The sequence below is a fragment of the Daphnia carinata genome, chromosome 7, assembly GCF_022539665.2.
Source record: "Daphnia carinata strain CSIRO-1 chromosome 7, CSIRO_AGI_Dcar_HiC_V3, whole genome shotgun sequence".
NCBI lineage: Eukaryota > Metazoa > Arthropoda > Branchiopoda > Diplostraca > Daphniidae > Daphnia > Daphnia carinata.
The window spans coordinates 2,748,610-2,763,478 of record NC_081337.1 but is presented as its reverse complement, the minus strand read 5'-3'; the positions used below and the strand labels follow the sequence as shown (position 1 = coordinate 2,763,478).

The following is a 14,869-nucleotide window of genomic DNA, read 5'->3' as shown; positions in this document are numbered from 1 at the left end:
AATAACAAAGAAGAACCGGTCTATTGAGACCGATGCATTTCAAATGAAAAAATGGAATGATTCTATTTACCTCGACGCCGTTCCACATGTAGTGGACATCGTGATGGTGCGGGTTGGTCATGTGCTCCGCCATGACGGACATCCAATGCATTAAACCAGCCTGAGGCTGCGAAGACGTTGGAGGATTGTTGTTGTTGTTGATGGAAGACGCGGACGGACCGTGATGATGAGCAACGTGGTGGCTGTGAGTCTGATGATGATGATGATGATGATGATGAGGTGCAACAGGATGTTGGTGATTGTTATTGTTGTTGTGCTGCTGCTGATGCTGCTGCTGCTGCTGTTGTTGTCCACCGGTAGATCCTCCGCCGACGCCAACGGGAGTCTGTGCCGGTGTGGGCGGAGTTCCAGCAGCGCTGCTCGGACTGGGCTTGGAGACATGCGCGTGAGCTGCTTCCGGCGCCGGAGACCAGACGAGCGCCGCTTTCTACAATTTTTCAAAAATCATCATTCATTAGTTTTGCCTTTTTTTTTCTTGTTTAAGATTGACATGTCTTTGTATTTAATTCTAGAGCTAATGATGAATTATTATGATTATTTTTTTTTTTCAATTATTGCAACGACCACCACGTGCAATCTTCCGTTAAAAATGCGGGTTCGAAAAAAAAAAAAAAAAAAAAAAAAAAATGCACACGATCGAATTTTGGTGATTACGATGCAATAACCGAAATTTGGGCGAATTAAAAATGCTGCCATCTGTAAAAGTGCGGAGCTATGCGAACGATTAACGTGTCCATTTCTAGTTTCTAATACAATTCAACGGGAATACGAATCCCCAATTGGATGCGATGCTGATTCACGATTCACAACGATAATGACCCGTCTTGCTCACTCACACATTCATAGAAAGCTAATCATTAGAAAGGGATTCCGAGATTTTTGTGCGTTTTTTTTTTTCTTTCTTTCTTATTTAATACTTGACGGCTTCAGGCTATGTAACGTACATGCAATGGCCCAGTGCGTAATGTAGATAACAGGTCAGTGGTTGGTTCACTGAAAAAAAAAAAAAAAAAATAATGTTTTAGCCGTCAGCAGCTGCTAATCAGCGTGCGGTATACATTTCGCCTACGACTTAAAGTCTGTGCATCTCTTTAAAACCACAGACATGTAAAATAGAGAAAGAAGTGCACCTGTGATATTCAAGCACGCTTTTTTTCTTTTTTTTTTTTTTGGATGATGAAAATCATGGGGTGTTCTCGATTAGCTAAAGCTCAAGGCAATCTTTGACTGGGAAAATAGATATATTCCAAAGAAGAAATCAAAGAGGCGGATTCGAGAAAGAGAGTAGCAACAGTGTGAGCACGTTGCATTGATTATTCAAAAGAAGAGATTCCAAATTCGATCGTGATGGTACTCGGGTGTGAGCGATCGATCTAACAAATCGCTTCTTTTTCTACTCTCAATGCCATTTTCTAATTTTAGGGCAAGCCAACGAAAAGAAAGGCACCTTCAAGGTGATAATGATAACAGACCAGACTGTATACTCAAGAGGTGTGCAAGAAATGAAGACGATTAGAGTCAATCCCAATCGAAGCCTAATTTTTTTCGTATTTGGATTTGATTTTTCTGTGGTCATTTTTCGAGGACATCAGGAAACAAATGGGAATAAAAACCCTTTTTTTTTTGTTGTCGTATTCAACTTTTTTTTTCATGGGATTGTCATTCAAGAAACACGCGCCACAACAACAACAAAAAAAAACAGGGAACCACTTAAATGAAAAGAAAAAAAATACTTCCATTTCCTTACAACTGTAGAGCACGCGGCATTCATTCACGAAACCCAACACGTCGTGAAAAAAAAACGAACAAAAAATGAAAACGGATTAAGAATAAAAAAAAAAAAGCAGTTTTTTTTTCTCCTAACCGGCACACAACAATAAACAAAAAGGGAAAGAAGAGAAGTTGGAAAAAAAAACTCAAGATTTTGGGGGAAGCCCTCAGTTTTTTTTTTATTCAGTTTTTTGTTCATTTTTTTTTTTTTTTGTGGGAAGGTGAAAAAAAAAAAAAAATACTGAGGCGATGGAAAGCCGTCAATAAAAAACACCTCAACGTTTTTTGTTTTTTTTTTGTTGGGTTTGTTTTTTCACCTCATTTGTCCGCTGTTCAAAGTTGCCGAGTAACGTCACAACCAGCGCGGTCAAAGGAAAAAAACGACGTACTTCTTTCTTTTTTTTTGCATATGTTCATTGATTTGGAAAATGTCACGAAGGAAACGATCTTATCTTTTGACCAATTTTGGATCTCAAAGGAGAAGAACCATAAAAAAAAACTTGCTCTGAATTTCCGAAGAAACAAAAAAAATTGCTAGAAGTAAACTGAATAACCAAATGAACTCATTAAATGTCAGTAGAAAAAACAAACAAACAAACAAACTTTGAATTTCCAAGAAAAATCGAATTTAATTAACGAATGAACTGACCAACTTAAGGAACCGTTAAACGGTAGCCATAAATCAATCAGTTCGACTAACGTCAGATTGTTTCTTCTCTACATGCCAAGTTTTGTTTTGCGGGAGTAGCGACGTTTCACCACCAAGCGGTCACCTATGAAACTAGCTCGACATAACGTGACTGGATGAACGAAAGCACAAAAATGGAGTTGGCCGCCCATATAAGGGCAGTGGCTGTCTAACAGGGAGGAGGAGGAGGAGAAGAAAAAAAAAAAAAAAAAAAGAAAAAAAAAAGCTCATCCTTCAACGTCGCCTTCGATCTGAGTCTCAAAGTCCGTGGGAACAAAATCCAGTTTCATTAGTTGCCCTGCCGCTCAGCGTATATAGTAGTCGTAGTACAACAAAAGTAATTAGTTGGTAAAATACACACACCATTCTAAATAGTGACGACACAAGAATTGTTTAGTCTTTTCCCATCTTTTTTTTCTTTCCTTTCTACGTTGCACGCAAGTGGAATAAGGTGTCTGAAACACCCACCGGATGGGGACACGGTCGCCGTGCAACTCTTTTTTTCTTTCCTCCTTCCCTTTTAAGCCAGAGGGAGATTGTTATGCATATCGTTCAACACCATCGCATGATTGACACGATGCCCATACAAAATACACATACAAAATAAAAGAATATGAAGGGTTTTTTAAAAATGACAAAGAGCTTGCCGTCCGTTCACCGTCTCGTCGGTTCCTTTTATACGGCGGTGATAAGACACGTCACACACGCATACAAGAATTGGGAAAAAGGGAATGGACAATGGCAATTTAAAAATCGTAAAAGTAAAGAAGGGCCACGTCAGTTGACAAAGTTCTTCCTCGTCAAAGCCGCGCCTACAAAAAGGCCAATCATAGAAATCAAAAGAAGGAAGAACCTCCCAAAAGAAAATTCGTAATTAACTAAAGAATACATTCCCAATTCTTTATAAGGAATTTCTATTTAAAAACGAGAAACTGCAAAGCAAAGAAAAAAAAAAAAAAAATTCAAAAATGCTACATGTTAATATTCAGACAATTTGAATAACATTTTGAAAGGGTAACAGTTTTAAACGCAGATTTCTTTTGTTTTTGTTTTCAAGGTCCTTTTTTTTTTTTTTTTTTTTTTGAAATTTCTCTATAGCCAGTGAGGCAATCCACACAAAAAGGCCGGTGCATTCATCCCGATCGGAACTGGCGCGTTAGTCACGGTGCATTCTTTCATTCCCCCCTCTTTTCTTTCTTTTTTTTTAAAGGCTGGCCTTTTTTTTTTTTTTTTTTTTATAGTTATACAAAAAGCCGGAGCAACAAAAGATGAAAACGGATGACGAAACGTCCGTTTCATTGTCATACAACCATTTTCGTTTTCATTATCCGGTCGCATTTTCTCCTGCCTTGTCCGGTTCCAACTTTGCTTTTTCAAAAAAAAAAAAATGTTTAAAAAAGGGAGGAAAAAAAAAGCAACGCTAATGGAAACAATTCGGCACGCTAAGAATAGTTTGATCGCGCGTACGATATTGACCTACTTCCGCGTCTTCGTGTTGTGTGTGCACCCACACACACACACACACACACTCACGACAGTCGATTCATCCCCATTCTCTGTCTCTCTCTGTTTTCGTAACAAACTTCATTCTTGAATGAGAGTTGGAACGCGTGCGCAAAGACATACGAATGCCTGTTGCGTTTACACTACAACTCTCGTTCCCGTTGTTTAGAGAATTAAGAGGCTCTCATCACAGCTGGCCAAATTAAAAACAAACAAACAAAAAAAAAAACATTACAAGGAACTGGAAACAACCTTTTCTTTCGTACGAATTCAAGATGCCCTGCTTTGTCTAACCGCATCGCACATTCGTCATAAGAAATTCACAAAGTTCGTTCTTCAACTTGGCTCAAACTATTTCATGAAACCCGTCTTTCAAAACGTTACGTATTCCTGATCCTTTCATTTAATTTTCATGTCTAGCTGTCGTCTGCCTTCCGTCTGTCTGGATCCCGATTTCTTTTTTCTGAAGATTTTTTTTCTACGAAGACGCTCTTATTTTTTTTTTTTTTTCAAGGAAGTTCCCCTTTAGCAAGAAATAAAAAGGAATTCCCTTCCATTCGTCTGACTTTTTTTTTCCCCCAACCAGTCAAAGACATAGTCCATAGCGTACGTCCGTCTTTGCGAGATAGATGGAATACTGGACTCGTCGCCGTAAAGAGGTCTGCAAAAGAAGCCAGGGCATCAAGCAAAAGGGGGAGAGAAAAAAAAAAAAAGTAGAGGGGGAAGAAGAAATAAATCAATAGTTCCCTCCTTTTTCGGTCGGCAAGCCCCGTGATCGAAAGCTGGACGAGTGACGTCAACATCACTTTTTCTCTTACCGCACCAGAAGCTGCTGGCCAAAAATCTTGCCCTTTTGCAAGGCAACACGCTCGATTTCATTAATAACGGGCTAGAAAAGAAAAAAACCTTATGACCTAACCTCTCAGCCACAGTTGTTCCAGCTTCTAAAATAACCCCAAAAACTACTTTGTTTTTTTTTTGTTTTATCGTGGCCATCAAAAGGTAACAAATTTGCAAACAACCATTTGTGTTTTCCCGCACCACTAGATCCAGAGACCTCCTCCCCCCCCCCCAAAAAAAAAGAAAAAAGAAAAAAAACGAAAAAGAATGTTCGAAAGCATGGAATGTTTTGGATTCTAGCATTTCAGAAAAGAATTTTTATTCCAAACGCGAAACGGAAAAAAATGAAGGGGGGGGGGGGATCTTTTGCAACGAGATGGAATGACACACATCGATCGGCAGGCGCTCGGGTCATTGTAGTCGTAGACGACGAGCAAATGCTGTGTTAGACATTCCCGCGGGATCGTGTCTCGTCTCCTTTTTCGCGACACACACAGAGGGGTAGAGAGTGAGGCAGTGCGATGGTGCCGATTGATCCAAATACATTCCCCCCCCCTACTCCTCAAATATAAGAAGAAGAAGAAGAAGAAGAAGAAGAAGAAGATTATAGTCTCCGACATGGCTCATCTCCATCTTTCACGGCCCTCCATTTTCCTTCTTTTTTTTGATTGGCGCTGCCTGCCGCAATCTTGGTTCGTCTGCCGACTGGCTTCACTCTTTCGGTTCCCTCCGCTCTACCACGGCTCTCTAATTGGCCAATTGAATCAATCGCCGACGATCGGCAAGCCCAGCAGAAAACGATAGTATCGGATCCATGGCGGGTTGGCGCTATTTCGTATACGTGTAGTAAAAGATGAAGCCGTTTGAGGGCATTCTGCCAACTACGACTACGCATTCCCCCCTCCTTTCGTTTCCTTCTTCTTCCATTTGTTCGGCGGATCGACTTACGGAGCAAAAGATCTCGTTGCCAGTTATGCCCAACAAAGCGAGGCCAGATTCTTCAAGTCGCAGCGTTTTCTAGTTGGATATCGTTTGATGATCTGATTGCTACACCTGAACAGAGAGACTTGTGCAATCCATTTAAGGTCTGATTCTATTCTATTCAATCAGACGCGTCAAAAGGGCAAATCCCATTAAACAAAACTTTAATTTTTAAATCGCTCCCATCAAAACTCGGCATTTTTTCAAATCGAATTAAAAAAAAACGTCTTGGATTAACTGAAACTCCATCAACATAGAATGCAGCAGCTATTCGAATACTATGCACAAGGAGAGAGAGAAAGAGAGAAAGAGAGAAAGAGAGAAAAAAAAAAGTTCGCTAGAAACGCCTCACGAAAAGAGAGCCTATTATACTACATAATAACATGGGCCTCTGCTGAAGCATTCCACGCCATACTGCACAGACACACACACACACACACACACACACACACACACACGGCGTTATGTGTTTATATTTATCCATCAAGTCGAGGGGGTTTAAAGGGAGAACGGAGGAAGAAAGAAGAGAAAGAAAGAGAAAAATATAAGCAAACGGGCTTTTTTTTTTCCGTTTTCCCCAACTGACCTGCTTCCCGTTCAGCACAACCATGTATAGGTTTTTAAGGTCCGTTTTAGTTTAGTTTTCAAGAGGGAGTTTCTTGCTGTTTTTTTTTTTTTCGGTCACGGATATATTTGTTTTATCGACGTTATATCGACACGGTATAAAAAAAGAAAACTCGGCGACACGGACAGATAAACTCACGTGCACGGACGTACCGGTTGACAAACGATGCGTGTTTCAAATTTTATCCTTCCACAAAAACCATTTGAAAAATGGGTTTTTTTTTTTTTGCAAACTAACATAAAAAAAAAAGAAAAGAAAAATCACGTTGCACTATCCGTTTGGATGAACGCTGCGAAACACGAGCAAACAAATCGAAAAGTTTGTAGTCCACAATTTTTGTTTGGGAAGCGGGCAAATTGAAAACATCCAAACAGCAGAGAGAGAGAGAGAGATCAAGAGTTGCAACGCAAATCAAACGCGTGTGTGTGTCACACGGCCGAGAAAAAGAGTTGGTTCCAAAGGGGGTTAACACTGTTGTTGTTGAACGCAGACTCACAAACGGCCAGTCGTTGGGCTCGTCATTTTTCACGCTGCCGCCCAGCAACACTAAGCCACCGCGAATGGCGCGAACGGCAGGACTTACACGACCGTCTCTCTTTCCCCCCTTACGTATGTGTGTAGCGCCTAGTTGTGCGTACGTACACACCCAAAGAACCAGAGAACGAGAGAGAAAAAAAAAAAAAGGAACGAACGAAGTAGGAGAGCTCTTATGGTATCCCGAACCTTTTTGGCTTGCCTTTGCAGTTGCTTTTCGGGGTTAGTAGTCGAGGGGTTTTGTTCACATTCCCCATCCTCCTTCGTTTCGTTCTCTCTCTCTCCCCCCACAACATTCGGGAGAACGAACGGAGAAGAGATATATACCCACCGAGCAGAGACAGAAGCGGCTTGATTTTTTTTTTTTTTTTTTTTTGCCTCCCTTCATCGGCTGACTGACAGCAATGCGCCGGTCCCGAAAAAAAAAAATAATAATAAAGAGAACTTTTTTTTTTCTTCTTGTTGTTGGCTCGCTTCTTCTACTCCTGTAGGCTATTTATTCTTTTTTCCGCCCTTTTCAACTTCCTTTCATCACCTACGTCCTTCTTCCCTTTTTTCTCTTTTTATCTATTTTTTTTTCTTGCTTTACACGGCCGTTCACCATGCCGAACGCGCCTCCCTCTCTCGGCCTGTTTTTTCAACAGCCAACATCAACACACACACAAAAAAACTGGAAAACAGAAGCAAAAAGCGAACATGGGAAAATGGGAGGGAAAAATATTCAATGCAATCTAAGAAGATAGAAAAAAATAAATAATAATAAAGAAAATGCCCTTACGCAGATATAAGACCCCGAGTGCGTTGTTTTGATTCAATTTTGGCTCGTACGTCTATTGCATAACGCCAGAGCTGGCCTTTTCGTTTGTCATTGGCAACCAACAAGTTCCTCCTAGTCACTTTTTTGTTTCTGTAAATGTCCGTCAAGCAGCGCCCCCCGTCTTTAATTGGCCTTACGTAACACAGTTTTTACCTTATCAATTGGATGTTCCCAAAAGAAAAAAAAGAGAGAAAAGAAGCAAAGATGACGGGAGGAAAAAAAAAAAAGGATATTCTAAAATAATAAAAAGAGCCTGGCTTATGTGCTATTTTTTTTTATTTGCTCCCCCTCCCTCCCCCTTCTATTTTACTATTCCGACGACCCTTCCTGCAAGCGCATAACGCGCCGCATGTGCGGTATTGATTTTTTTTTTCTCCGTATTTCACCGTCCCTCTATCGCCCGACGATGTCTGGGACGGATCAAGACGAGTAGCAAAAAAGCAAGAAAATACCAATCCGTTTCCAAGAAAAAGGCAAAGAAAACATGCTAAACTTTGTTAATTAGTTCCTCTTTTTTTTTTTTGCTCGTGAGGTACACTTCCTGTCGTAGAGATGTTTGCGTAGCGTTGCACACGTCAAAGGTAACAGCGAATCGGCCTACGTGCAAAAAAAAAAAAGAAATGCTTGGAAAAAGTCTGACAAGAACAACAAGCAAACGACGTGTTTCTTCCCTGTTTTAACTCCACCTACTCGTGCCACACCTTTTCACGCCAATCAGTCCAATTTCGTGTTGTTTTTTTTTAAGAGCGTCGTGAGACTTTTAGAGATATCTCAAAACCATTTAGAGGCTTATATTGTTGCGTTTTAATTGGACCTGCACAGCTATGACCCGTAATTGCACAATTTTGAAATGACGCCCCAGCGATATGTTTAAGACAATTAGCATTATTCACAAGTCTTTGGCCGACACTGATCCGCATGAATTATTTCGCAAGAAAACTTGCACAAGAAACTGTTACCGCAATCAAAATAAGGCAATAAATGCCTTTCATCAGACAGTGTTGGGGTTTGTGAAAAATGAACCTAGTCATTGGGTACGAAAAAAAAAAAAACTAGGGAAAATTCAAATTTTTCATTTCTCCAAGAATAAAAAAAAAAAAAACAATCGCATTAAATGTGACTAACGAGCCATCGCTGACTTTGTGCGGGCTGCTATACAAACTACATCCGTCAGACATTTCTTCGATGCAGTTTCCATAACACTGAAAGTCAAAGATTTCGGGGGGAATGTAATCGAAAAAGTGAGACGGCAAAACCAGTAAAAAAAAATAGTGGAGTAGTCTCGGATTTTCTTGACCTTTCTGTTGAAAATAGAAAAGCTCAAGCGACGAAAGTAGAAAAGTTTGTGTTTCTACAGAAACACAAAAACACTCGGATACAAAGAATTAGAAAATATTAAAGACTTCTTTTTTTTTTTTTTTTTTTGAACAGTTTGCACCCAACAAACGTTTTTCCAATATCACAGCGATCGGCCAATTTTCTATGAAAAAAGAAAAGAAAAAAAAAAACTTTTTCCCGCTTCCTTTGGTCATTGCAGACGCGCACGTAAATGAACGTGGCTTTACTATCGGCATACACAAGGCAGGGCTACACTATGTGTGGGGTGTGTGTGTGTGCATCATATCGTCAACCACAACGATCAATAAACGGGCGTCAAAAACGTGTGACGATGACGTGTACAAAGTCACACCAAAAGCGATTGAGACAAAGACAATGTGCAGACAACATTTCACCAATCACATTCTTTTCTCTTTGAAAACGAAAAACTTTTATCGGATGATTGATTTGCCTGCATCACAAAGAACATTCCCACCTCAATTTGATTGCGTCACATTGGCCATGTAACGGAATGCTACGCTCCTCAAGCCTCCCCCGCGTTCCCGAAAATGACATTCGTTTTCAAGTCGACTATGTCGACGGTATTATTAGTAAGAATGTCATTGGCCACTTTCACACTCCATCACACCGGACGGAAATCCTACATCGACCACTCGGCCGCCCTCCACCTATGGCCCGTCCCACTTTATCACGAGAAAAAAGGAAGAAACCTGTCACACAACAACGTGCTTTAATATCAATTTAATAACGCGCACTTATGCAAATAATAAAAGAGTTTTAACCACAGAAGACCTACACCATCGGCCTTTTAAAAAATAAATTGCATTTTGGAAGTCTTGTTCGAGATTCTTTTTCCTCTTTTAATATCTCGCATCACAAGTGAACCTGCCACTTGTTTTTTTTTTTTTTTTTCAGGGATATATGAAGGTCGATATGCAACGAGTTATATGGTTTAAAAAAAAAAAAAAAAAAGAAGAAAAAAAAAGAGCAAAAGGGGGTTATGGTTGTCATTGCCTCTCTCCGGCTGTTGCCTACATCTCTTGACATTTTCCGCGCTTGGCCCGTTTCATTTTGATGGCGACGCCAACGACGACCGCGTTAAAATAAAATATATACGTTAGCCTTTCGTGTGCTGACGGTTTCTTCTATTACGTAAAAAAAATTTTTTTTTTTTTTTTTTCTAAAAAGCTTGAATATGAAAAGCGTCCACCGCCGACGCACCCCACACAAATAAGGTGGTACATGACACGACATGACACGGCGGTTGCAGTTGTTGATTCCCCCCCACAAATAGTTTCGCCAGTTGGCATCCGACCTGACGGACAGACTCCTCCCTTTTTCAATTTTATTACCAACTCTTGTATAATAATAAACAAGTAAAAGAAAAAAAAAAATGAAAGTTCAACTGGGGATCGATTCCGCTGTTTAGTTATTAATCGATGTGTTTTATATAAAAACCTATCGAGAAATAGCAAAAACATTTTTTTTTTCCGCAAAAGTGCCCCGGCCGTTCGCTTGGCGCCAGTTTCCAGCCCATCTGTCACGCGCCACCTTCCATATAAAGAGTTAAATAGATAGAGGAAAAGAGAGAGAGAGAGAGAGATGTTTGTGGAGAGATTTCGTGATCACAACGTTTTTGTGGCGCGAATTCAAAAGAGACAGATGCGACCTTTATATGTCGTGCCTGTCGAAACAGTTGCCATACGCCATGTTACGCCAGATGAAAGCCAGTGATAAGAAAATGGCCTCTGTGATTCTGTATACATTCACGCCTATATATAGGCATACGTTGCTGGCAAGAAAAAATCAGAAATTAAATATAACTCCAGTATGTCTTATCACCTCACTCGGTGATCCATATAAACTCATTCCTGCCTGTTTTCCTCGAATGACGGACCAGCATCTCCCCCCCCCCTTCCTAAACAAGATGATGAATCGACTGTCCATCATCTTGTTTTTCGTCGTTAGGCAAAAAAAAAAAAAAAAAAAAAAAAAAAAAAAAAAGAGATAAACCCACACGAAAGAGGACAAACTTTGAATGTCAAAAGTGTCACCCGCTTAAAACTCCCAAAACAAGCAGATCGACTGGCAATCGTTTCGTGTGTCGGCATCGTGTGAAAGTCATTGGGAAAAAAGAAATCCCGTCAATTTTCACGATAGTGCCGATCCGCTTTAGAACTGTTTGGAACTGCCGTATGGTGGCGTGTTTATAAATATAGACGGGGATAAAACGAATTCAGTCGGGCGCGTCCAACCATAAACGACGAAAGAAAAGGCGGGAAAACGTTGGAAAACGATCGTCGCTCTTTTTTTTTTTTTTGTTTTTTAAATATCGGCCAAAATGAACGACTACATTTACGCAATTTTCGGTGCTTTTCTCTTATTAGTATTTGATGCATCGTCTGCATCGTCCTGCAGCTGCGGGGCGGAATGATCCGTACGCAATCAAAATTGCGGGATTCGTGAGATTGAAGCCCGGAAAATTGAGTAGATGAACAGCGTTGGCTAATGTTCTTCGTTGAAAACGTGCCGCCAAAGTGTAACGACAGATATCCCCCCCCCTCTCTCTCTCTCTCAAACTGAGATAAAAAAAAATCCATCGGTGGCATCGAGGGTGGGGACAGAACGACAAGCGGAGCAAAAGTCACCCGAAAAAAGAAATGCTTGACAACCGACTGACTGACGCCATTCACGCAGAAGGAGGAACGATCCAAGCCACTCACTCGTCCAAAGTTCATTAGTCAAATGTGACGCGTCGTTCTCTCTTTTCATCCGCTCTGACCCGCTCATTACACACGCCGAGAAGACGAGACATTTTTTCCCCTGCCCGAAAATGCAAAGCGAACGCAGAAAACACGCGGGCAAAAAAAAAAAGAGTACCAACAGCTGGCGAGTAGCTCTAGTCTTTCCCCCCCCCCCCTTCGTACCATCTGAAAATTGCTCCTCTACATCCCTCCCTCCCGAAAAAAATGTGTGGCTAAATCCACACACACATTTGCGCGTATTAAACAATGAAAGAACGAGCGGGGGAATCATTAAAGGCAGTTCAAAAGTCGTCTAAAAATGCTAATAAGAAAAGCCAATTCCAATAAGGACGTGAATTGATATCAAACACATTGCGCAGCTGAACAACAAACAAAACGATGGCGGAAGGACGATTGGCATCATCGTCATGTAAGGCCTAATGTTATTGGTATAAACGCTTTAGGCTGAGACGTTATCGAAAAACATCCCATGGCCCTTCTCGAGTGATATGTTATTATCATCCTTTGGCCGCCTATTATAGTGGCACATGGTCGATGACACCAGGCAAAAGATATTGCGTAACAGACGCACACATAACAGATAGAAGAAGGAAAAAAATAATTCTCGGTCCGGGTCGTCGAGTATCATCTAAACAATTAGGCTGACCTACTAGGATTCTTTGCTTACTCATCGCTCTCGAAGAAAATCGTTTGCTCCTTCGTTTTTTTTTTTTAAAGACGTTTTTTAAAAGTTACATTACGCTTGTGTAAACGAAATACGAGGAATCAGTTGTAACCAATTAAAATTTACGTTCTTCAATATTGGCAGACGAAAAAAGAAAAATCAAAAGGCTCTCATCAGTAAAAAGAAAAGGTCATTAGACTTTGATCTGTAAAGTGGCAGAGACAAAGTCAAAGGGACAGGAAAAAAGGGGTATTCCCCTTCTATTACGGATGAAGATGAAAACGAAATCAGACGAATTAAAACACTGGCGGGCGAATTGCTGTTACGTGTATGGCGTGTCACCCGAACGAGTGACGTCACCATCGCGCAGACAGATGGAGGAAAAGATAGAAGACACGTAAGGTAAAACGAACGCGACAAGTGGACAATCACGCCTATTTTGTCCGCTCTTATCATCGTTTCTTTTATTTCATCCTTCCTTCTCAAATGGAAAGAGGAATGGAAGCTATTCTTACGAAATGATGATGAGATTAGACGTCGCTTCTCTTCCGTCGATTACAAAAGAACGTTTTCGACCGAGACAAACAACGCGAGTGAGCGGAATAGAAGATGTCGAATCTAAAAAAAAAATCGATGCGTAGAAAAAGAGAATAACAAGCGAATGGCGGACATGGATTGCGTGTACGGTCGCTCTGTGTGGGGCGGTTATATAAGAGGGGTAGATTAGATGCTCGACCATCATCCACCACGCCAGCAGACGATACGGGAAAAAAAGATGTGTAGACAAACTAAGCCACAAAAGGCAAAAAAGAAATAAAAAAAACAAAAGACGATAGAATGCGCACAGCAGCGCCACAGCTGGCGAGTTGAAGAAAAAAGAAACGACGAGGAGAAACGGGTCACGGGACTTTGCGCAACCCAGTGGGAGCTGTTTGTCGTTTCGTGCGGAGCACATCATCATCATCATCCTACACACACACACACACACACACACCACCATCACCGACAAGCCACATACACAAGCGCGCAGCCATCGAAACCCATGGCAAAGTAAAAAAAAAAAAAAAAAAAGACACGTCCTCCTTTCTCCCCCCCCCCTCCCTCTCCTTTCTAATCAAGTTGGCCAGACGTCGTCGAACTTGTGTAACGCGCGCAATGGAACGAGAATTATAGCGCTAGGTCGAGTCTTAACTTATACACAGACCTAGTAACATGGTCCAACCCCCCCCCGCGTCTCTTACATGTTGTTGTAAATGGTACCCCATTCCTCGTTTTCCCGTACGACACTGTCACGAAACGAGAGATTAAGAAAGGGAAAAACTGAGCGTTGATGATAACAAAACGATTAGGCATCGATTGGCAAACAGCTTTTTGCAAAGGGCGTTGTGTGAACTGTCGCCAATGTTTCAGAAAATGGAATTGATTATGCATTTTTTGTGTGTGTGTGTGCATGAATGTGTCCCCGCCAAAGTCATTTATTCGCGTTTCGTGATTGGAAGGTTTAACCAATGGAATGCCATTAAATTCAACGTGAAAAAAAATTCTTTTATGACGAGATAATTACCGATTAGCATTTTCAAGAAACAAGTCCAAAGTGTTTCGTTGCTTAACACGAAACAAAAAAAAAAAAAGGGTAATAATAAAATTTCAAGTTTTTTTTTTTCACCATCACGAATGAATGACTGACACAATCTTATCGGGAATAAAGAAAAAAGGTGCCCAGGTGTCCAGCTTTTTTCTCTTGCGAAATTGGAACTATTTCAAGGAGACGATAATAATGAACAAAAATCGACATCGTTATAAAAGACTCGAAATGGATTGCCTGGCTATCAAACGATTGAAGCACACGTGTGCTTAATGACTCGGGGTGCAATTTTCGTTTACTTCGAAAATTCCTGTGTTCAGTCCCGCCATCCAAAAATTGTCGCGGATGCAGAAATTTAAAGAGAAGAAATTCATTCCACGGGATGTCATCATTGTGCCAATAAAATCATCGATCGTTACATTTCAAGCATTAAAAAAAAAAACAAAAAAAAACGAACAAGTACAGATGAGATGCTTTAAGACTTTCTCTACGGAATGTGTCCCCTTCTTCTCAGAATCGATCAGCTTTTTTTTTTCTCCTACTTTTTCTTTAATGCGCAGCTCTTTTCACGGCACGCATCGAAACACTTTTCCAATAACCTGCTGGCGGGCTGCTGATAATCATATCACCGACAAATGGAGGTGGAAAGAGTCCCCCATTAGATTGGATGGTGATGTGTCAAATTCTGATGCTACTGTC

The 14,869-nt window shown here is 40.8% G+C and overlaps 1 protein-coding gene across 5 annotated transcripts in view; it reads right to left on the bottom strand.

Moving 5' to 3' along the window:
- Nucleotides 1-14,869, bottom strand: part of LOC130694610 (zinc finger protein rotund-like) — a 110,189-nt gene that overhangs the window by 81,385 nt on the left and 13,935 nt on the right. For 4 of the 5 annotated variants that reach the window (XM_059496246.1, XM_059496245.1, XM_057517672.2 and 1 more), the window contains one exon: nucleotides 71-487. In XM_059496246.1, the coding sequence (XP_059352229.1) occupies nucleotides 71-487 (417 nt within the window). Of the gene's footprint in view, nucleotides 1-70; nucleotides 488-6,428; nucleotides 6,693-14,869 lie in introns of those variants that run through there. The other variant, XM_059496248.1, reaches the window with a different exon arrangement.